This window comes from Rhinatrema bivittatum, chromosome 3 (genome assembly GCF_901001135.1).
Source record: "Rhinatrema bivittatum chromosome 3, aRhiBiv1.1, whole genome shotgun sequence".
NCBI lineage: Eukaryota > Metazoa > Chordata > Amphibia > Gymnophiona > Rhinatrematidae > Rhinatrema > Rhinatrema bivittatum.
Window position 1 is genome coordinate 322,756,347 of NC_042617.1, and position 25,610 is coordinate 322,781,956.

Sequence of the window (25,610 nt, forward strand, 5' to 3'; positions counted from 1 at the left end):
TGAGGGGCAAAACTCTTGGGTAGTTACAAATGAAGGCTCGTGGGGTCATGGGCCAGTGTAGGCTGGTTCTATTGAACTGGAAGCCCAAAGATGCAGGAGGAACCTACTGAACTTAGCCTTAGGACATCGTGCAGGCCAAGGAGTATAGGGCTCTGCAGCAACCAACAGCAGTGATGCTTGTTGCCTGACACAGCTCTTCTCTCTATCGACTGCTCTGGCTGGCTGCTAGAAACATTTTATCTGCATTTCTGCTGTGGCACACCAATTCACTTTATTTCATTTCTTGAATTTGATTATCCACCCATCATTTGCATATCTTGGTAGAATATATTTAAAAGCAATAAAATTCAATAAGCAAAAATAAACAATCTATAACAAGAAAAGACCCTCACAAATGATATAAATCAGATGCATGTCACAGACCATGTACTAAACATGGTCGAGAAACACAAGGTCCTGGGAAAATAACCGCCAGGCCCTCAAGTCTCTCTTTTCCTCTCGTGCTCCTCCTTACAAACTGCATCAGACAGAAGCAACAACTGGTGGCTCAAATCATGACCAGAACATGGGCTAAGCATCTGTCTGTGGCAAATTTGAATTCTGTTAAGAGTAGGAAGCACAACTGCAAATTTAATGACTTTTCATTGCACTTTTTCTAACTCTGATTATATCCCTTTTAAGAAAGGGAGATGAAAACAATGCACAGACTCCCATTACTGTATACATTGATCCAAGAACTGCAGAATCACTGCACCTAGCACCTTGTTTAATGTAACCTGGTGTATGTGATGCCTTATTTGCTGCGGCATTGCACCAAACCCCGCTGCTCCTAAATGTTCATCCTAAGGTCAGTTTCAGCTGTGATTAATGCTGACAGAGTGCGTCATCTGCATTTGCTGTATGGAAGCTCATTTCTCATCAACTTGCACAGGTTGGAAATGAACCCATATCAGCCTGTAACCTTTTCACACCTCCATCATTAGCACACTTACAACTTAATTGCAAATATCATAAGATTAAAGCAGGAAGGCACGTTTAAAATTAGCAAAATTAAAGTTGATATTCAAAGAGCTGACAAGTAGGTAAGTTATCTGAGTAAAACAAATTTTCTTATTATAAACAACGTTTTCTGTAGATAACAGGATGAATTAGCCATTACATGTGGGCAATGTCATCTGGCAGCACCAAATGGTACCCTCTAACTTAGCTTATAGAGCATTTGCTCAACTGAGCATGTGCAGAAATTCCCACTTGGGCGATGCCTTGTGCGCCCCCTCCCCCTTAGTTGACATTAGAGCTAATTCTAGCTAAACAGTCAACTCTCCAGAGGGACAGATGGGTATTTAGTATAGCTAATTCATCCTACTATATGCAAAAACTACCATTAATGGTAAACAAACTTTCTTTTTCCGTTGATAAACAGGGCTGAATTAGCCATTAAATATGGAGATTCACAAGCTGAGAGTTGAAGTGGAGCATTTACTAAAAAAGCAACCCGAACTCTACTGTGAACATAAAAACATAAGAAATTGCCATGCTGGGTCAGACCAAGGGTCCATCAAGCCCAACATCCTGTTTCCAACAGAGGCCAAACCAGGCCATAAGAACCTGGCAATACCCAAACACTAAGATCCCATGCTACTGATGTCAATAATAGCAGAGGCTACTAGGTGAACAAGCTATAAAACTGCTTGTCCGAATTTACTGTCACTTCAAGAGATTGTCCAGACAGTAATGGGATGCAAGTTGCTGCTTTGCATGTGTCTTTGAGAAGCACGGTTCGCAAATGAGCCATTGATGCAGCCCATGGCTCTAACTTGATGAGCCTTGATGGTGTCTGTAATTTGTAAGCATGCTAGAGTATTGCAGTGCATGATGCAGTCTGCTAGCCAGTTGGACAATGTTCATTTGGTGACTGCTACACCCAATCTGTCTGGATAGTAAGAGATGAAGATTTGAGAAGCCTGTCAATGAGGCTGAGTCCTTTTCTTACAGTAAGCCAAACACCTTTTCCAGTCTAAGGTAAGAAGGGCTTTCTTGTCTTCCTGCATACGTAACATTGGGAGGAACACAGGCAATATAAAAGCTTAATAAATAAAAAAAACAGACACTATCTTTGGTAGAAACACCACTTTATTGTGGAAGAATTGTGTTTTAAGCAGATTATGAAATAAAGCTGGAAGCTCACCGACTCTTCTGGCTGAGATTATGGCTATCGGGAATATTACTTGCCATGTCAGGAACTTGAAATAAGCCAATTCCAAGAGTTCATATGGCGACTTCACCTCATCAGAGGACCGTTAGCCTAACAAATCCCAACCTACCATCACCACGGGGCTCCTATCGCTACCGGTTTCCTTGGTCTGCTCGCTGTCACTGAGCTCCGCAGGGGCTTCCCAGAGGGCTGCTCTCTCTCACAACCACCGCAGCCTTGGAAGGGGAATCCTGCGAGACGCCTTCCCGAAAGGCCTCTAAACAACAACACCTCCTGACTGAAGAAAAGCCAGCCCCCTGACGTCAACGGAGGGGCCAGGTGAGTGGCTTTTAAATTAACACTCACCCCGGGTGCCCCCCCGAACCATCAGAGGACCGTTAGCCTAACAAGTCCCAACCTACTATCACTGCGGGGCTCCTGTCGCTACCGGTTTCCTTGGTCTGCTCGCTGTGACCGAGCTCCACAGGGGCTTCCCAGAGGGCTGCTCTCTCTCACAACCACCGCTGCCTTGGAAGGGGAATCCTACGAGACGCCTCCTGCCCGATCGCGATTGCAGCAGCTAGTCAGCACAGAACTCAGCCAGGCCTTCCCGAAAAGCCTCTAAACAACAACGCCTCCTGACTGAAGAAAAGCCAGCCCCCTGACGTCAACGGAGGGGCCGGGTGAGTGGCTCTTAAATTAACACTCACCCCAGGTGCCGCGCGCCGAAGGAGCGCGTCCAAAGGAGCAGGCCCCTTTGTGCGCCCCTTCGCGCAGCCCATTCAAAGCAGCCCATTATTCTTATCCACTCCTAAAACCTTCCTTCCTCTTCCTGCTCCTTCCAAATGCTAAAAAAAAAAAAATATGAACTTGAAGATGAACAAAATCTCATCTCCAATCAACCCTCCCACATCTTCTAAGGAACTCTCAGCACAAAAAAAACATTCTTCTTCGAAACCCTTACGCAATATAAAAAATCCAACCACCAACAAAAACAACACACACATCCAACTCTCAAGCTATATGCTTCTATCATTCATACTTATCAATACTCGCTCAATAATTTAAAAAAATCCCTCTATTCAATGACCTACTCAGCGACTGCAAACCAGATTTCATTGCAATCACGGAAACCTGGCTAAAAAACACAGATTCCGTCCTAATAAACCAACTATCCAACCAGGACTACAACATCTCTTCAATTCCCAGAAAAAATAAAAAAGGAGGTGGCTTAATGCTTGTATCTAAAAAAAACCTTCAACTAAAACTTCGTCCATCTACCATTCCTCCACCTTTTGAAATTGCCTTATATGACTCGCCAAATCTTCAGATATGCATCGTTTACTCTCCACCAGGTGCACTTGAGAAAAACTGCTCACCTCTAATTGAATTTCTCATAAATAACATCTCCCTCAACAAACCCAGCATCTTACTAGGCGACTTCAATATACACTTTAACTTACCCTTCCAATCAAAAACCTGCCAAACGATCATTGATGCACTATCAGCTCTAAATCTTGAACAAATAATCCAATCTCCAACTCACAAAGCAGGCCATACAATTGACCTCATCTTTATCAACACTAAAACTTGGAAATCAATCTCTACTCACACTACAGAAATATCATGGTCCGACCATCACCTAATCCAAGCTAAACTACTCACCGACCTCAACCTAAAAACGCTTCAAAACACCCCAAAAATAATCTCTTACCGTCCACCATTTAACACAGATCTCCTACAAAAAAACTCTTCAATCAGAACTAAAAAACATCAACCTATCTAATGCCGATAATGCTATCTTATCTTGGCTGAATATCACAAAAAAAGTAGCGGACAACATTAATCCCATCATCACAAAATATAAACAACAGTCCAAACACAACAACCAATGGTACAACGAAAATATCAGAGCTGCCAAACGTCTACTCAGAAAAAAAGAAAGAGAATGGCGGAAAAACAAAAACCCTACCACACTAAATAACTATCGGAACAACCTAGCTCAATATAAAAATATCATCAACAATGCAAAAAAGAATTTCTTCTCCAATAAACTCTCCAAATTTCATCATAACCCCAGAAGGCTATTCACAATAGTTCAAAAACTTACCAAAACCACCCAAGATTCTACATGCTCCAAACATGGAAGTGACGACTTTGCGGACTTCTTCACCAACAAAATAGCTCATCTCATCTAATCCAACATAACCAACAACAACCAGAACAACAAACTTAACAGCATGATAACTTCATCCTGGTCAAACTTTGACATCTCCTCCACTCTTGAAATTAAAACTATAATAAACAAAATTAACCCAGCCAACCATCCATTGGACTCCATCCCAATAACCTCCCTCAAAACAATCGAACCAACCATTTCTAAAATCATCACCAAAATCGTCAATTTATCATTGACCGAAGGATATTACCCCAAATCTGCTCTCATCATACCAATCCTCAAAAAGAACAACTTAGATCCAGAAATCCTCACCAACTACCGCCCCATATCAAACCTTTCATTCCTAGCCAAAACCACTGAAAAAGTTGTACATACCCAACTAGATGATTATCTGGAGACAAACAACATCCTACATCCATCCCAATTTGGATTTAGAAAAAACCTAAATACAGAATCACTCCTCATCTCCTCATCTCCTCTCCTCATCTCCCTAAATGACATTATCATCAGAGGCTTTGACAAAGGTGAAAAATACCTACTCATACTCCTTGACCTCTCAGCTGCTTTCGACACAGTAAACCACAATATACTGTTAGAACGACTGTCACATATTGGCCTTTCTGGTACTACATTACAATGGTTCTCGTCCTACTGCTCTGAACGTACATACCAAGTAATGATCAACAACACCCCATCAAAAGTGATTGACCTCAAAACGGGAGTTCCCCAAGGTTCAGCCTAATCTGCTACCCTCTTCAACATATACCTCCTACCCATCTGCCAACTTCTAAAAGATCATGAAATCTCACATTTCCTCTATGCTGATGACATTCAGCTTCTAATCCCCATACAAAACTCAATTGAAGATGCATACAAAAAACATCAGATCTACTTATCTCAATCAAGCTTCTACTAAACTCCCTGAAACTCATAATCAACTTCGACAAAACTGAAATCATACTCATAGTTATTGGAATCCCTTCATCATCCCTCAAACCACTCCAAATACTGCAGAATTCAGCTGCCAGAATCCTGTCAGGAAAAAAAAGAAACGAACACTTAACACCCATTTTGACCTCTCTTCACTGGCTACCTATTTCTGCACGGATTACCTACAAATCTATGACCATCATTCATAAAATCCTAAATGATGATCTTCATGGACTAAAAGGCCTAAACATTACCCCCCAAATCCCACAGAGAAACCTACGCTCTAACAACGCAGGATTCTTAAATATCCCTACCTTAAGAGAAGGGCTGATGTGCACAGAGCAGGAGAGAGACCTTGGGGTGATGGTGTCTAATGATCTGAAGTCGGTGAAACAATGTGACAAGGCGATAGCTAAAGCCAAAAGAATGCTGCGCTGCATAGAGAGAGGAATATCGAGTAAGAAAAGGGAAGTGATTATCCCCTTGTACAGGTCCTTGGTGAGGCCTCAACTGGAGTACTGTGTTCAGTTCTGGAGACCGTATCTCCGAAGGGACAGAGACAGGATGGAGGCGGTCCAGAGAAGGGCGACCAAAAAGGTGGAGGGTCTTCATCGAATGACTTATGAGGAGAGATTGAAGAATCTAAATATGTACACCCTGGAGGAAAGGAGCAGCAGAGGTGATATGATACAGACTTTCAGATACTTAAAAGGTTTCAACGATCCAAAGATAACGACAAACCTTTTCCGTCGGAAATAAATCAGCAGAACCCAGGGTCACGAGTTGAAGCTCCAGGGAGGAAGACTCAGAACTAATGTCAGGAAGTATTTCTTCACGGAGAGGGTGGTGGATGCCTGGAATGCCCTTCCGGAGGAAGTGGTGAAGACCAGAACTGTGAAGGACTTCAAAGAGGCATGGGATAAACACTGTGGATCCATAAAGTCTAGAGGACATGAATGAAGAACAGGTGGCTCACGGGAATGACGGCTACTACCTGGAGATAATACCCTTATTCAATAAACATACACACGATTAATGCGACTCCAACATTGCTCCAAGCTTCAACGGCAAGAGGAAATGTGGAAAAAGATTTGCATTCACAAAAACCGGGGAGTAGCTTGCTTGTTACGGCAGTTACTACCCCAAACCAAATAAGCTTGATACTTCACTTTCAATGCATAACCAGCATAGCTCTCTGCTACAACGGCAGGGGAGGAAGTCTGATACTACGTGCATATCCAGCATAGCTCTCTGCTTCAACGGCAGGGGGAATAAAGAAAAGTGGATCTATATAATATATAATTATATATTATATATATAGTTTATATATATAATATATAATATATATTTATATATATATATAAATATATAATTATATATAGACAATATAACCGGATGTCTATATAATTGACATCCGGTTATATTGTTCCATCTGTTCTATGGTTCTATGTAAAGCCCCCCTTTCTCTGTTGGGCAGTTCATCGTTTTATGTAAACCGGAGTGATTTGTAATTCCCACAAGAATTTCGGTATATAAAAATTAAAAACAAACAAACAAACAAACAAACAAACAAATAAATAAATAAATATACAGATAACAACCAACAGGGACTGAGTCGCATAGTCTGGGTAGACAAATGGGCATGGAATGTGTCATGGGATGAAGTTGAAAGGAGGTAGTTAATCTAAGGAAATATTTCTTTACAGAAATTGTGATCCAACCACCACAGATTGGTATGGTAGCTGCCTCTTTTCAAACCCTAAAGACTTCTGGACGAGATAAATCACATCCACATTCTTGTTAAAAAGAACCACGGGGGGGGGGGGGGGGGGGGAGGGGGCTGTCTCCCACATCCTCTGCTGTACCTCCTTATAGATTTTGTGAACTGGGGCTATCATAAACTCCTTAGAGTGCTCCACAAACTGGAGGATGTCCAACATCTTGGTTCTAGTTTCATCTTCTATTAAAGTAAATGGAATGGCCTCTGCCATCCTCTGAACAAAATCACTGAAGAAGAGATCCTCAGAAGAGGACTTCCTTCTCTCTGAGGGAAGAGAGGGGTTGGAGGGGAGACTCATCGACTCCCACCTCTTCAGAGGCATTGTCAGATTTATAAGTGTACTCCCATTAGAGTTCAGAGTCAGACCCTGATTGATAGGGCCTGTGGTGAAGATGCCAACCGTGCCCGATCCAGGCCTCAGAGAGGGGAGTGCTTGTCTGCGTTGGCTTGAATCCCGGGGACCTCAGGCACTCTGGGGAAGCTTCCTCGATGGGCTGGAAATCACTATCGGGACAATTGACAAGGATCCCAATTCCTCTTCAGGAACCAGGATCAGCAGCAATGATGGTGACAGTGCGAAGTCGTTGGACAGATGGAAGGACTTGAGCAACAGCTCAACCTTGGCCTGCATTGGTCCCAATGATCTTGGTGCTGGAATATCAAGGCCTTCTTGACCAACTCCTTCTCGAAGATAATGATTGACGATGCTAATTGGAAGGCAGAAGGAGAGGTCACAAAAGTCCTGGGAACTGATAGGTGTATCAGTTTTGGACACCTGGACCCTTGGAGACTGGTGCGGTTCCTGGGCCATTGGTAAGAATGAGCTTTCCTCACCACAAGACTGTTTTGAGTGGTTTACAGCTGCAACTGGACCATCCTAACTCCTGGCATCATGCACAAATAGAGACTAAGGCCTGTGCTTCTGAGACTTCCTTCGATGCCGATGTTGAAAAGGCAGAACCCCTTGCCTTCTTCGATCAGGAAGAGCCATGTGAGGGTCTGTCCATTGGGGATCTAGCGATGCTTGAGATGCAAAGTTCTAGAAACCTTGATATAAAAATTCCAAGCCATGCTCCATAAGAAAATTGGTTCTTACCAATTTTCGTTCCTTTAGTACCACGGATCAGTCCAGACTGTGGGTTATGCCTCCCTTCCAGCAGATGGAGACAGAGAAAAACTCGAAGGGCACCCTATTTTAACCTGGCATGCTACCTGCATCCCTGCAGTATAAAGATTATCCAAGCAGAATAATAATAATAATAATAACCACAGCAACAACGAATCAAGCAATATCTATAAAAACAGAACATCTGAGAATTAATTGCCTTTGAACAAGAAAGCAACCTGTAGCCTTTTTCCTTAATCCTCTGCAATAAAAGTGAATATCAGAGCGGACTCGTATTGAACCCCTCTCCCTGGGTGGGTGTCTGGACTGATCCGTGGTACTACAGGAACGAAAATTAGCAGGTAAGAACCAATTTTCTTTTCCCTGTACGTACCAGGATCAGTCCAGACTGTGGGATGTACCAAAGCTTCCCTAGACAGAGTGGGACGATGAGAGTTCCGTGCGAAGAACCCCACTGCCAAAATTGCTGACTATCCAAGCAATAGTGACGAGCAAAGGTGTGGAGTGTCTTCCAAGTAGCAGCCCTACATATTTCCTGCGGCAATACCAGCAGGCATTCAGCCCTAACAAGCCGCCTGGGAATGAATGGAATGGGCTTTAAATCCCCTGGGAACAGACCTTCCTTTACAAACGTAAGCGAATGCAATAGCCTCTTTCAACCATCACGCAATCGTTGGCTTAGAAGCTTTATGACCCTTCTTAGGACCACTCCATAAAACAAACAAATGATCTGAAAATCTGAAAGGATTAGTGACCTCCAAATAGCGAAAATGAGATAGTCTGACATTCAAACGGCGAAGCTCCTCTGGTGCAGGTCATCAGACAACAAATTGGAAAAGGCCGGGAGCTCTACTGATTGATTTAAATGAAAACTTGAGACCACCTTTGGCAAAAAGTAAGGAACCGTACGAAGAGAGACTCCCGACTCAGAAATTCTCAAGAAAGATTCCCTACAAGAGAGTTTTTGTAGTTCCAGGATTCTGCGAGCTGAGCATACAGCGACCAAGAACACCGTTTTCAAAGTGAGATCTTTCAACGTCGCCTGTTTAAGAGGTTCAAAAGGTGGAGCACCAAATTAAGGTTTCAGGAGGGACACACCGGACGCACAGGAGGATACAAATGTCTCACCTCCCTGAGGAATTGTACTATGTCCGGATGCGATGCTGAGGAGCTACCTACCAGGGAGCCCAATGCCACCACTTGGACCCGGAGAGAATTAAAGACAAGCCTTTCGATAAGCCGGCCTGCAAAAATGCCAAAACATGAGCTGCCGAAGCCTGTCTGGGAAGTACTCCTTGGTCATGACACCATGTCTCAAAGACTCACCACACTCTGATATAAGACAGGGAGGTAGAGGTAGAGGTTTTCCTGGCCTGCAACAGAGTAATAATTACCTCCTCTGAATATCCTTTCTTCCTTAATCTCCTCCTTTCAAAAGCCAAGCCGCTAGACAAAAGTGATCTGCCTGGTCGAAAAATATAGGGCCTTGACGAAGCAGCTTGGGAAGATGTCCGAGCCTCAGAGGTCCATCCACTACAAGATTGACCAGATCCGCAAACCACGGATGTTGGGGCCACTCTGGAGCAACTGGGATCACGCTTCCTGGGTGAATTTCTATCCTGCATAGAACCTAGCCTACTAGAGGCCATGGAGGAAAAACATACAGGAGAACTGAGTCGGGCCATGGGAGTACCAGCGCATCGACTCCCTCTGCTCCATGATCCCTTCTGCGGCTGAAGAAATGAGGAGCCTTGGCATTGTCCCTCGTCGCCATCAAGTCCATGTAGGGAATTCCCCACCTCTGCGAAGTAAGATCCATTGCTTGGATGAACAGTTCCCACTCTCTTGGATCTATTCGCTTCCGACTCAGAAAATCTGCTTGAATGTTGTCTGTTCCGGCGATGTGAGACACCACAAGCAGAGCGAGATGGTTCTCCACCCAAATCATAATCTGTTCCGTCTCGGCCCCAGCTCCTCAGCCTTCAACCAGGGGGGATGGCTCATTAGAACCTGCCTAACCCCCTGGGAGGATTTCTCAAACTTTGCTTTTTTGGGTTTTTTTAAAGCTTGATTCGTTGTAAAAGTGCAAGAAGCCAAATTTCTCTCTTTTTTTTTTTTTTTTTTAAAGGGATATAGTCCCAACCCTAAGATCAGGGCAAGCCTGCAGGGTTTGCACCACCTCCATCTGCTGTAGACAGAGAAATACTGAAGGGATGCAGGTGGCAAGCCAGGTTAAGATAGGGTGCCCTTTGAGTTTTTCTCTGTCTCCATCTGCTGAAAGGGAGGCATAACCCACAGTCTGGACTGATCAGGGTACATACTGGGAACGGGTGATATCACACACTTATGACGACTGCCATCCTGCTTATCCTTGGAGAAAGGCAGATACCTTAGACAGTGGAGTTAGGCCTCTAGGTTTATAGGATTAAAAACAAATTCTATTATTTGGATATATAGAAATAAAAAACTTGTTTTCGCAATGAATAACCTTTCCCTTCCTCTCTTAGAAGCAGCCATTAGCTGCCAGTGTTTAAACCTGGCTGAATTATTAAGCACATAAATCAAAGAGTGTGTCAGCAACCAGAAGCAAAAACTTAAAAAATGTATGAGCTTATTAAAACTACTTATAAGTATTGGTTAAACTTTTGGCCTTATGTGAAAGTCATTTCCCATGTGTGCTACTCAAGATTTGAAAAGTACACTGTTCAGGGAGTAATACTAAGAGTCTGCAAAGTCAAAATGTTGCTGTTAAGTCATTCATTAAATTCTATACAATGCTATTCTACGGTCACCCTACACACTGGGGGTGCAACCTCTTTAGCAAGAATGCAACAGATGACCTTACACAGTACTATTCCATTGGTTTATATCATGTGTGACAACATTAGTGACAGTATAATCACTATGGTGCAGTGTGCGAGAGATAAACAGAGGCTCTGCCAAGAAGCAGAAAATGCTGGAAAATAATGCCTCAACAATAAAACTGATGTAGAGTGAATATTACAGCCAGCCATGTGAACTTTTCAATTGTTCAGAACCAAAAGGTAGGGTCTCTCTTCAGTACCTGTCACCATGCAGGATACAAGTGCCACATTTACCCCCAATCGGTGAGAAGTGACCATCACACATGGGCTGCCTATGTGCAGGTTTGTGGCTAGAGCTCCCAGAAGCATCCTTGGCATCTCTCTATCACAACTTGCCTGCTGTCACACAACACAGCAGCATAATAACACAGTAAATTGCAGATAAAGACCCAAATGGTGCATCCAGTCTGGCCAGCAAGGTGTCAAGAGTTGTAACAGCTGCTCCATGAAAGTTACCATAATATAGAAAAGTTACCACAGGTTGCCCCTGTACTTCATTTTCATCCTCTCACCACTAGGGATCCTCCGTATTCACCAATGCCTTTTTGAATTCTATTACCAATCTTGTCTTTACCACCTCCTCCAGGAGTTCATTCTATGCATCCACCACCTTTTCAATGAAAAAATATTTCCTGACCTTGGTCCCATGTCTACCCCCCTGAAGTTTCATATCAGCTTCCCTTCCATTGAAAAGCATCATCTTTGCTGCATTTTTAATGCCTTTCTGATACTTAAAAGTCTGGAACATATCCCCCATGTCTTTCCTCTCCTTCAGGGTATATATATTTATGTCCTCAGGTATCCTCTCATAAGTCTTCTGCTACAGACCCTGCACCATTTTGGTCGCCCTTCTCTGGACTACTTCTATCTTACCTCTATCCTTCTTGAGATATGGCCTCCAGAACTGAACACAGTAGTCCAGGTGAGGCCTCACCAGAGACCTGTATAGGGGCATCATCATCTCCTTTTTCCTGCTAGTTATGCCTCTCTATGCAGCCCAGCATCTTTTTGGCCCTCAGCACAGACTTTTCACATTCTTCGCTACCTTTATATCATGAGACACAATCTCCCCAAGGTGTCTCTCCAAGCCCGTGTTCATCAGTCTGTCTTCTTCCATCACGTACAGCTCCTTTGTAGTTCTACACTCCACGTGAATAACTTGGTACTTCTTAGCATTGTATCTTAACTGACAAGTCTTTGACCACTCCTTAGGGGTGTCCAATTTACTGCAGATCTTAGTGTCATCTGCAAAAAGACAAACTTAAAAGAAGTAGTAACTGTGCTTAGCCACCTAGTATTGCTGAATAGCCTGCATAAAGTGGATTATATTGAGAGGTTTATGCAGTCCCAGTCACTCTCTCATATCCACTTATACCATGTGCTGACTGGTGCAAAAGCTACCACAAGTTCAGAGGTACACATGGATGCAGATTTTACATTGGAGTAGCCTTCTTCTAAGAAGGCTGCCAACCCAAAACTGAGAAATCCTACCTGCTTGCACTTTTTGACCCATGGCTGAGGAATCATTGACAAAATGCACCATCTATATGCCAACACTGCTGGCCATGCCCTCTACACCTTACTGGTGTCACCCAAGGGAGTCGTCTTAGGCAACTTCTACTGTAGGGGCTAGCTTTTGATGCGGACTCTGAATATTTTGATAGCCCTTTTCTGGCAAAAGAGTGCCACAAGGTGAACTAGGGTGCACAGAGACACACAACCAGTAGAAAAATGGGCATGCCAATGCCTCTTTACAGATTGTAACTCCAAAAGGAAGCAGGATAGAAGAAACTAGAAAAGGGCTATCAAAATATTCAGAGTCTGCATCAAAAGCCCTATGAGATGAGACTTGAGGACCTAAATACATATAGCCTACAGGAGAGAAAAGAAGACATGACAGAGACATTCAAATACCTCAAAGATATAAATAATGCTCAAAAAGCAAACATTGTTCTGTGCAAAGGAATTTCTAGAAGAGATTATGATGTGAGGCTCAAAAGGGGAAAGACTTGGGGGTAACATTAGAAAATATTTATTCACAAAAAGGCAGTGGATAATGAAATAACCTCCTAATATAATGGAGAAGATGGAGGCAAAACCAGTAACGAAATTCAAGAAAGCCTGGGATAAGCACAGAGGAGGCACTAGCTGTGAAGGGGAAAGCCAGAGATCAGTTGAGGCCTATGGCAAGGCACAAGAAGTAAGATAGGGCAGATTAGAACGGCCATACAGTCCTTATCTGACCATCACATTCTAAGTTTCTATCTTTAGAAAACCAAACCACCACATTTTGACTGAAATATAAAATACAGGAAATAAATATCTTCAATTGTTTTAATGTTTTGGGATATTTTCACAAAGAGCATGCAACTCATTCCATATATGACTTTCCTTACCAACAATGCCAAAAGCGGAAACTGTTCGAGACAGCCCAGAAGACCCTTTCTGTCCCATCTTCATTCTGTTCCCCAGGTCTAGGCGGCCAAGAAGTTCTCTTACTTCTTGTTGCGTATATACATGCTTAAAATAAAAGGCATTTGTGTAAGGAATTAAATTAATACTGTTTCAATGATTAGCATAAAGAGAACAAAATGCATCACAATGAAAGTACATTATGTGACTTTAAACATGTAAATGTAAAGGGAGATACGGCAAACTTGCAGTTTCTAGGTGAGGTTGCTTGGGTGGATCTAGATTAAGTCATAAAGTCTAGGAAGGATTTCATGTCTTGATTATTCCCTCCAACTGTATTTCCTATCACAGAAGAGTTCCTTACATCTTTGTGTGCCTGTGAAATGCCTCAGCCCACATGGACAATATGATGATTCATATTTAAACATAAAGTGAGCAGTTTAAACCTTGCTGACTGACAGTTCTCTCACATAACAATGAATTTATACACAGGAAAAGCCCTTTTCTAGAACATAAAGGGGCGGATTTTCAGAGCCCTGCTCGCCTAAATCCGCCTAAATCCGGGCGGATTTAGGCGAGCAGGGCCCTGTGCGCCGGTGCGCCTATGTTCAATAGGCCTACCGGCGCGCGCAGACCCCGGGACTCGCATAAGTCCCGGGGTTTTCCAAGGGGGGCATGTCGGGGGCGTGTCGGGGGGGCGGGCCCGAGCCGTGCGGCGTTTTGGGGGCAGGCCTGGGGGCGTGGTTACGGCCCGCCCCCAGGCCCGCGTTTTGGGGGCGTGTCCGCGCCCTCCGGACCCGCCCCCAGGTCGCGTCCCGGCGCGCTAGCGGCCCGCTGGCGCGCGGGGATTTACGCCTCCCTCTGGGAGGCGTAAATCCCCCAACAAAGGTAAGGAGGGGGTTTAGACAGGGCCGGGCGGGTGGGTTAGGTAGAGGAGGGGAGGGGAAGGTGAGGGGAGGGCGTTAGAGGATTCCCTCCGAGGCCGCTCCGATTTCGGAGCGGCCTCGGAGGGAACGGGGGTAGGCTGCGCGGCTCGGCGCGCGCCGGCTATACAGAATCGATAGCCTTGCGCACGCCGATCCAGGATTTTAGCGGATACGCGTGGCTACGCGCGTATCTACTAAAATCCCGCGTACTTTTGCTTGCGCCTGATGCGCCAGCAAAAGTACGCCGATTCGCGTGGTCTGAAAATCTACCCCAAACTCTTCAGGGCCCCAAGGAAACTGCTTTGGGCTTTGTGCAGTCATATTTTGATACCCATTTGTAACTGTTTTCATAATTTGCATTGGCTACATCGGTCAAACCTCCCTATCCTAGAGAGTTCACCTGTGGGATGCCTCAGGGCTCAGTGCTCTCCCCAATACTTTCCAACATCTACACGTGTCCTATCTGCAACCTCATCCAGTCTTTCAATATCGAGTGCCATCCATTTCCAAATGACATACAACTTCGTATCAAAATGGAATCTGACCAAACTTCATCTATTACCAATCTCAATAACTGTCTTACAGAGGTAGCCCAATGGTTTACTAAACACAAACTCAGACTAAACCAGTCTGAATCGGAACTCCTCTGGCTCAGCCGCCAGTCACCCCCTACAATTGCTTCCCTCACTAGCAGGTGCCGCCTCAAATCCTAAGTAGTCAGTAGGAAGTCTAGGGGTTCAACCTGACCCAATTCTCACAATGGAACCCAAATTTTGAAGGTAGTAAAGTCCTCCTTCATATATTGTGTCACATCCACCAACTATATAATTTCCTTGATAAACGCAATCTTGCTACTGTAATCCATGCGTTAATCACCAGCTGAATTGATTACTGCAATCCCGTATACAATGGTGTTTCACAATATAGTCTGAAGTACTTCCAGCTCCTACAAAGTACTGCCACGAGAATTTTGGTAGATGCAAAAGCAACTGATCATATCAAGCCTATTCTACATCATCTTCAATAACTCCCAGCAGAAAACATGATAAAATTTAAAAGAAACTCCCTGCTTTATCTACAAATGCTTGAATAAACAGGCCCCTGACTACCTCTCTCAACTTCTCTCACCTTACACACACTCAAGAGAAAGCCGGTCCACTGAAATGGCTCTTCTTTCCTCGCCTCCCCTGACTGCTGCCAGATTGTCCAGCATGAGACTCCGTGCTTTCAGCTGTTACGCACCAAAAATTTGGAACATACCACTAACCCTGCACCTGAAGCCCATGCTACCTTAAGCGCAGGAAAAAAGCTAAGGCATGGCTTTTCAGTCAGGCCTTCTCCTAAGATCCACATCTTCAACCCAACTTCTTGAGCCCCCGATGAGGGATGTTATACACAACAGGGACCCAACTGTGTCTTGAATCTATTGACAGAAGGGGTTTCCTACATTGAATCCCAATGTTTTAGTCAAATCAGAATTTGCAATTAATAAGCTGTTCTAATGCCTCTGTTCATTTAAATTCATTGAAATCTGCCTTTAGACCAACTATGGGAAAAGGCGGAGAATCAAATGTTTAGTAGCGAAAAAAACAAAGAAGATCGGTGTATCAAATAACTTTTATTAGAACATCGGCAGGAACTGCAATATTTATTTGAATACGGGAGAGTTGTCCCCTTGATATTCGTTCTAACATACGGCACTGCACAATTTCGATATATTGCCTATTACACCTGATGCCATAATGAAACTCTAAATAAGTCATATCCACGGGAATGACAGTATTAACGGTGTCAAGAATCGCTATAAACATATTGGGGCGGATTTTAAAAGGGTTACGCGCGTAACCCTTTTAAAAGTCTCCTGCACGCGCAAGCCTCGGGACGCACGTATGTCCCGGGGTGGGGGCGAGGCCGGAGCCTCCAGGCACAGCAGCCATTTGTTACTGTGCCCGGGATCGCAGGCTGGCTGTTGCTGGCGTACGCAACCTACGCCTGCCCAGAGGCAGGCGCAACTTAAAAATTAAAGGTAAGGGGGTGGTTTTAGGTAGGGATGGGGGGCGGATTAGGTAGGGGAAGGGAGGGGAAGGTGGGGGGGGGGCGGAAGGAAAGTTCCCTCCAAGGAAGGCTGCGCGGCTCGGCGCATGCAAGTTGCACAATTGTGCACCCCATTGCACGCGCCATCCCTGGATTTTATAATCTGCGCGCGCATGTTATAAAATCGGGCATAGATTTGTGCGCACCAGGTTGCGTGCACAAATCTACACCTGTGCATAGTTTTTAAAATCTGGCCCATTATGATGATTTTCCATTGAAGTTTCCATAATCAAGCACCCATCTATATAGCCCCTGAGGCAGCTCCTGTGTGAGCGAAACTTGGCCAGAGTCTGGCAAGTTCTAATAAAAGTCATTTGATACACCGATCTTCTTTGTTTTTTTCGCTACTCAGCAATATTGGATCGGCTTATGCTTGGTTTTTTTGTATCAAGTGTTTCTAAATAGATAAATAAATATTAGCCATGGAACCTCCGTCACAGACCCATTAATAATTAAAAACCCTCAGATGTTTCTGACATTGAAGGTATGAGATTTCTCTCTTTCTCTATGGGAGTTGAAGAAATGGGAAAATATCTGGTTAGAATTTTACATTCTGGTATGAAAAACATACCTTTATTTTTATGCAATGTTTATTCCTGTACAAATTAGCTTTGTCTAGACGACCCTTCATGTGTTCCTGTAACTCTACAGCCTGACTATAGCTCAAAAATATTCCTCTTCCTAAATCACTGGAACCGTCTCCATCCCAAATAAATTACTACTCTCTGAGTTATGTGATTACTAGGATGGCGTAGCCTTCAAGAATATAAAATTATTTATGTGCAGGCGGAAAGGCAAAGGACTATTCCAGTGGGTCAGCAGCCCAGCATGAGAGGGGCTACTGCATCCAGGTTGCTAGTGAGAGGCCAGTTCCAGCGGTTGCGTGGGGGAGATGGAAGAGGGGGTCATGCCCTCAGCCTCAGCAGTGCCAGCTTGATACAGCTACAGTAGGATGACAAAATGAACAGTTGCCATATTTTCCTTTGCTAAGGTTCCCCAGAACATCTGCAGCAGTGCATGCTATGGGCACTGAGATATGGCGAAAAACAGAGGGGAGAACAGAGGACTGGAGGGCAGGTTAAATAATGGGGAAAGAACATTAAGGAACATAGAGGACTAGGAGAAGAGGGTAGGGAAAGATGGAGAGTTGGGAGCAGGAGTGACAGAGGGAAAGACGGAGAACTGGGAAGGGAATGAGAGGTCTTGAGAGTTGAGAAAAAAATGAAGAGTTGGGAGGGAGCAATAGGGTGAAAGAGGTGGTGGAAAAGGGCGATGTGAATGTATAAGACAGAAAAAGGAAGTGGGGAGAGGAAGAGGAGTCAAGAAGTAGTGATAGAGAAAAGCAGTTGAGGAAGAGAGAAAGATGCAAAAGAAATGACATGAAGAGAAAGCAACGTTGCTTATCTGTAACAGGTGTTCTCCTAGGATAGCAGGATGTTAGTCCTCACATGTGGATGACATCATCAGATGGAGCCCGGCACAGAAAACATTTGTCAAAGTTTCTAGAACTTTGACTAAGCACACTGAGCATGCCCAGCATGCCACTATCCACGCGGGGTCCCTCTTCAGTCTCGTAATAAAGAATTACAAATAAAAATAAAACAACAAAGAGGAGAAACCCAACTCCGCGGGGTGGCAGGCGGGTTTCCTGAGGACTAACACCCTGCTGTCCTAAGAGAACCCTGTTACAGGTAAGAAATTCTGCTTTCTCCTAGGACAAGCAGAATGGTAGTCCTCACATGTGGGTGAATACCAAGCTACAGGCTGCTCTCCCTTATACACATTTATTTATTTATTTTATTTATTTAGAGTTTTTATATACCGGCAATCATGAAAACATATCTTGCTGGTGTACATGGAACGGGGGTGCAATAAATACATAGAACTAGAACTGTGGTGACAGAAGGTACAGATACATTTAACAAGGGTAGTCGAACTTGGAGAAGGAAGAAGAGAGGAGAGGATAGAAGTGGTTAAACAATATACAATTTAAATGTAGCATACAAAATAAATGTTATATATATACAAACGGCAAGGTGTTTTAGGACACATGGGGCACAGCACTTAACTAGGTGTCAACGGGCACAACAAACTAGTGCTGGTGGCAACAGAGGGAGTCAGCCTGAACCCGAACATAGGTCCTGAGGCAGGAAAAGTTGGGTTCAATTACCGAAAAGGTTTTGCAGGACCAACTGGCCAAAATGGCTGTTGTGGCGACCTTCCCTGTCCAAGCAGTAGTGTGAAGTAAAGGTGTAGAGGGAACTCCATGTCACAGCTTTGCAAATTTTGTCCATGGTGACCGCTTGTATGTGGGCCACCAAAGCCTGCCTGCGTGTAGCAGAAAGAGATGCAGTCTGCTAGCCAGTTGGACAAGGTTTGCTTGGATACAACACCTCCCAATCTATTTTTGTCAAAAGAAAGGAAGAGTTGCGTGGATTGTCTGTGGCCTGTGTTTGCTCCAGGTAGAAGGCCAAGGCCCTTTTGTAATCTAGCCTGTGCAGAGTCTGTTTGCCCGGATGTGAATGAGGCTTAGGAAAGAAGGTTGGCAGGACGATCAACTGATTAAGGTGCAAATCAGTCACCATCTTCAGAAGGAACTTAGGGTGTGTGCGTAGGGCCACTCGGTTGTGAAAAACTTTGTGTAGAGTGGATAGGACACCAAAGCCTGAAGTTTTTGACTGTGCGCAGAGCTGACCGCTACCAAGAAAAGGACATTCCAGGTCAGATACTTTAGGTCACAATTGCATAGGGGCTCGAAGGGAGCCTTCACCAGATTGGCCAAGACCACATTGAGGTCCTTTGAAACAGCAGGGGGTCTCAGGGGAGGTTTCAGCTGGAGTAGACCTCGCATAAAACAGACCACAATAGGCTGTACCGAAATGGGCAAACCATCCACTCCCTAGTGGAAGGCCCCAACTGCACTGAGATGTACTCTCACAGAGGTGGTCTTCAAGCCAGCCTCCGAGAGGTGCAGCAGGTAATCTAACAGTTTAGAGATGGAACACAAGAATGGGTTCAACCCCTGGCTGTCACATCACACTGAGAATCTCTTCCACTTCAGACCATAAGACTTCCTAGTGGAAGGCTTCCTGGACTCCAGCAGGACCCAAGACATGCCCTCTGAGAGATTCAGGGGCTATAAGGTCACCCTTTCAACATCCAAGCCGTGAGTGATAAGGCCTGGAGGTTGAGATGGTGTAGCCTTCTCTTTTCCTGGCTCCAAATCTTTGCCATCCCCGCCCTGCACACACAGACAGAGCCAGTCAAATTGTGCCTTTTCTACCTTACATGGTCTCCCAGCATTCCTTTGGCTTCTTCCTCTGCTGACTATGTAGTGCGCTTCTCTGGCAGTCTAAACAGTATAGCCCTTTTCCCAACTTGTTATCACTGAGTGCTAGGTGCTGACTCTTGTGGAACATTTGTCATTCACAGGAGAGCACACAGGGTTTTTTGATGTATTTTTATATTCCTTCACCTTGGCTGCAGCGGCTTATAGTCTCTACAAAGTTGAAAACCCCTTTTTAACAGGTCCAAAACACATCAGTCAGTTCCAGACATTGCTCAGTCCATATTGTGAGGCTCCAACATATGATAAGCTCATGGAGGCAGGAATCTGGTTTATAGTAGCTTGCTACTTAAATTAACTGGATTAGTACCGGGGACATTCAAAAAGCAGCATTTAGTTTGATAACTTACATGCTAACTTGATAAATGCTTTTGATTATTGACATCACTATAACTAACAAATAGCACTGCTAGGTTATAGTCTACGCTAATGTGGGTGGGGAGACAGAGACACATGAGAAAGAAAGTTCTGCATTTCAATATGGCACTGTGCCCCGCTCAGTCTAAAAGGTTGCCTCTGGGTGGAGGAATGATCCGCATGGAGGCCTGATGTACACAGGCACAGAGAAGGAGAGCCAGCACAGAGACAGCCTGCACTCTCTATTAGTCCCCCATGCTGTTGCTAAATCTGTACATGGATACAGATAGACAGGGGAGCAGTGACAACATGAAGATGCAACAAGAGGATGACAGAAACAGGAAGGTAAGTGAAGAGAGGCTGAGATGGGAACTATAAAGCTGAGGCAGGGAGGAACTGGGGTTGCAGGAGAAGGGCTTCTGAAGGGCTAGGAGAGGCAATGAAGAGCCTAGGATCAGCCCATTTCAGAAGAAAAGGGTTGTGTTGGAGAAGAGGGGAAGGGGGTTAGCGAAGAAATGGTCTACGAGGAAGGGATGGTTGTGAAAGGGAGAAGATCTAGCAGATGTGAGGGGAACGAAGAAGGGGATTCAAGATAGCATGGGATAAACAATGAGGATCTCTCAAGGAGTGGTAGGGGTTGTAATGCTAAACAGTTATATGGAGGCAGGCTAGATAGGCCATCGTGGTGTTTTTCTGCAATCATTTTTCTTTGGATGACTGGCCATGAAGAGGAGGGAGAGAGATGCGTTCTGAGGGCTGTCTCTATTTTTAAAAGTTGGCAACTCTACTAACATTACTTGTTCAAATGACATTTTTGTTCTATATCTACAACATACGAGCTAGACACAAATAGCCCCCCACCGCCATGGTGTCACTTCAAAACAGACAAAAGACATTTCCCCCAAAGCAAGCTTTGCCTGCCCTTACAGTAACAAACTTCAGAAAATAGAAAAAAACCAGGAAAAGAATTCAAAATGATGTTGGATCAATTCAGAGGATTCCTAGTGGCAAAGAGCATAGTAAAGCAGCACTGGGGTTACCTGCACTGAGCAGCTGTTACAACCCAAAACAGCCAATGTAGGAGTGCATTGAGCTTCCAAGAAAGCACTGGGGTTACCTTGCACGGGGCAGTGGTTAAACATGAAAGGGGCTTGGGTGCTATAAAAATCCTGCACACAGTTCAAGCTCCTAGTACTCACCTAAGAAAGCCCTCACTCTGCAGCTCCTCACTACCTCTCCTCTCTCTCTCTACACCCCTCCTTGTGCACTTCACTCATCAGACAGGTCCCTCCTATTTGTGCCCTTCTCCTCCACCACCAATTCCTGTCTCTGTGCTTTCCAACTGGCTGTGCAGTATGCGCCATGCTCCCTCTCTACCCATGTTTAAATCCCATCTAAAAACCCACTTTTTGAGGCTGCTTTTAAATATTAATCACAATGGTCCGCCTTCAACCTCATTATCTAATTTTAACCATTGTCTCTTGGCCTGGTATGCTTGTCTTGATTAGATTGTAATCTAATCACAGAAACCTGAGATCAGCCAACAAAGCACTCCTAACTATTCCTTCAGTCAAAACAGCAAGACTAACCCAAGTAAGAGAAAGGGCACTATCCTTAGCAGGTCCCTTACTATGGAACACCATGCCTTTAGAGATCAGATTACAAAGAGACATCAAAACCTTCAGAAAAAGTTTAAAAACATGGCTCTTTAAACAAGCTTATCACAAAGAGAATGGAGAATAGAACACAGGGAAGTGTAGGGTGCGGACAGTAGAACATCCACACACCTTACCATATTCAATATGTGTATATTTTATTTTTACTTTTCGTTCACCACTAAAATATAAGTTACAATTATAAAGCTATTCTCGTATTAAAAACTGATACAGATAGAATTGGACATGATTTATCACATTTACCAAATAATATTTATTATAAAACTATGTTACCGAACCACTATGGCACCTGTTTAATTGATATAATTTAAGACATTCAGCAACATTTTGTGCCTTACTGTAAACCGTTGTGACGGTATCGATCTTAATGACGGTATAGAAAACATTTTAAATAAATACATACATAGGAGGAAAGACCGCAGAGTGATAGCAAGCCTAGTAAAAAAAAAAAAATAAAAATAAATTAGAAGATACTGTTATATTCTCTGGTGTAATGATGCCCTAATGAAGCCTTGTCGGAGAAACGCTGGCCAACGTCAGCAAATTATATATATCCTGTAGATAGATATGGACATTGCTAACAGCTAAGTCAAGTTTTATATATATTCTGTGGATCAATATGGACATTGTTATGAGCTATGCCAAGTTTCATATATAGAATAATTTAAAACATTTTTGAATTTTGAATAAAAGATGGATGGAGGTTTTCTGATCAAAGATTAGAATGACTAGAGCAAGCTTCTAAGGATTTTTTTTCTTTTACTAGGCTTGCTATCACTCTGAGGTCCTTTTCCTCCCTATTTTTAATAACTGCCAGATCCAGCATAGATAGTTATACAGAAAAAATGTTTTCAATTTTAGAATGCAAGTACTTTGTGGTTTTGAGTGTTGTTTGTACAGCACTGTGTACATCAAGTGGCACAATAGATAAGTTAAGCAGTAATAGTAGTAGTAGAAGTAGCAGCAGTATTAGTGACAGAAGGCCTGAAATGGGCTACTAGCAAAGGTGGCTAAGGACATCACTTTTAGAGGATTTGGGTCATGCTTGGGATGTAATATAGAGGGCAGTGGTGGGAAAAGACTTGCAAGGTCAAGGTGATGGATTGCACATCTACCCAAAGCAGAGGAATCTTAGCTGGGCAGACTGGATGGGCCCAATCTGGTCTTTATTTGCCCTCATTTAATGTGTTACTATGTAAGTAACTAGTTTGCAGCCCATGTCTTAAAGTATTTTTTGTGAGGTTTCGTCTTATGATGTTACACAATCACAAATGCTTATGTTCTTATACTTCAGTGGCTGATGTGAAGGTGTGTGGAGAGAGGAGGCTGATAATGGCAACAGAACCTCTGGGGATAGGTGGGTCTGCAGACCAGCTGGGGACAATCTAGAGCAGGGATGGGCAACTCGAGAGACCCCAACCGGTCAGGTTTTCAGGATATCCGTAATGAAAAGGCATGAAATAGATTGGCAAACAACTGAGGCAGCGTGCAAGCAAATCTCTCATGCCCTGAAAACATGACCGGGACTGAGTTGTCCAAATCTGAGCAGTCCGCAGACCTCATACATACCTAATTAATTCTGCAATATCGGTTGGGCACGTTTTCCCTATTGCTGCCAACAGAAAATAAATAATTTCTGCTCCTTGTTAATAACTTGCTGATTTCTCAGGCACAGTAACTGCAGCTGTCAAGCACGGTTCAATAATGCAGCAGGAGATCATTTAAGGTTCTCTTGCTCTTAAAGCAGCAGTGCTCCTGAACTAGAGAAGTCTAAGTTCCTCTGGCTGGGCTTTATAGCAAATACCAAGACCTGCCAGGTGATAGCAGGCAAGCAGATTCTTTAGCCTGTGGATAAATGCGACATACAAACCAGCCAGCAATACAGCAGCTGAGGCCTAGGTGCATCGCTCAAAAATTTGCAAACCAGTCCTCCTTCCCTGGCCGGGTGTCACTACTGCTCACTGTAGAGCAAGAGATAAGGAAAAAGAAAAGAAAAGAAAATATGGGGGTTCTTTTCTTCCTTACCACTGGCATCTTATTAGAAAACACTGGAGGTGCTCAGTGTTTCAAATAACCAGAATGCATCAACCGTCCCCTTAAGAACATAAGTGGTGCCATGCTAGGTCAGACCAAGGGTCCATCAAGCCAAAAGCCAGCTGCTGGGATGTGCGACTTGTGCAGTCTCAAAAGGTGACATACACAAGGCGGCACCAATGTGACATCCCGACCTAGCTTGCAGAGCCGAAACATAGTGCAGCCAAGGGTCACCACCAGCTCCTTCCCACCGTTTTCAATGGGAGCAGCGGGAGCCACCCCCACTTCCATCAGTCTGTGGGCCAAAGAAATGCCTTCATAATCTCCCACTCCTGACACAAGCCAAAACAGGAGATGCTTTCTCCACCCCGACTCCTCCCCCCCAAACTTCTGATGTGGTGCCCAGAAGAAGGACAGTGGTCCAGCACTTCCAACCTTCTCCTACTGCCACCTGCCTCCCATACTGATCTGAACTGCATGGTTCAGATCACCCCGAGAGGGAGAAGTGCAGGTCAGAAGCACCAGAGAGCTAACACTGCTGGCTGGGGAGGGGGCACTAAGAGTGATGGAGAGTGTGTCCTGGGAGGCAGTAGGGGAAGCATAAAGCTCCAAGAGGAGAGACTGCATTCAGGGATTGCGTTGGTGTGAGAGTAAGCACTCAGGGATTGGGAGAGCATGGGTGAGAGCAGACACTCAGGGACAGGGGGGAGAGTGGAGTTTAAAAATTTGATTTGAGGAGTGGGGGGCGATCTGGGACTGGGGAACTGGGGGGGGGGCAAGATACAGGGAGCTAAAGGAGGGAGAGTTTAAGAGATGGTGTGAAGGATGTGGAGGGGTGAAAGGATGGAAATGGGGGTGTGTGTTGCTTAGGAAATGGAAAACAAAAGGGGAACTGAAGGCAGAGAGGGGAGGGGGTGAGTGACAGGGAGTTTGGGATGAGAGGAAAGCAAATAAGAAGGCATGTACACAGTGTGGAAATGGATGAAAGAGTGAAAGACCAGAGAAAGGGAAGGGTAGGGCAGGGCAGGGGTGCAAGATGGGGCAATGTGGGAGACTGAGGACTGGGAAGGACAACAGGCATAGTAACAGAGTAAATGGCTCATCCAGTCTGCCCAGGTAAGCATTTACAGTTTTAAGTGCCACTCTGTGTAGTCACCCCGGTGGTACTCTATTTCCAACTTCTAGCCACTAGGGACCCTCTGTGTTTATCCATTACCATTCTAGTCTTCACCACCTTATCCGGGAAGGCGTTCCAGTCATCCACCACACTTTATGTGAAAAATGTTTTCCTGACATTGTTCCTGAGTTTACTTCCTTGGACTTCATATGATGACCCCTATTTCTATAGTTTGCTTTTCTTTGCAAAGTTTCATTCTTGCCAATTATTAATACCATTCAAGGTATTTAAAATTCTGTCTCATATCCCCAGCCCAGTCGCTCCTCTCCTCTAAGGCAGACATATTTAGTTCCTCAACTCTCATCTCATATGTCTTTCGGTTCAGATCCCAAATCCTTTTCATTGCCTTCTATCCTTTTTCGAGATACGGCCTCCAGAATTGAACACAGTACTCCAGGTGAGGCCTCATCGCTGACCTGCACTGGGGTCTCACCACCTCCTTTTTCCTGCTAATTATTCCTTTTCTATGTAGCTGAGAATCCCTCTGGACTTAGCCACTGCATTGTCACTACTTT

At 44.3% G+C, this 25,610-nt stretch overlaps 1 protein-coding gene across 1 annotated transcript in view; it reads right to left on the bottom strand.

Annotated features, from left to right (window-relative positions):
* Nucleotides 1–25,610, bottom strand: part of FIG4 (FIG4 phosphoinositide 5-phosphatase) — a 600,391-nt gene that overhangs the window by 478,129 nt on the left and 96,652 nt on the right. The window contains 1 exon segment of the mRNA XM_029595282.1: nucleotides 13,470–13,593. Coding sequence (XP_029451142.1) covers nucleotides 13,470–13,593 — 124 coding nt within the window.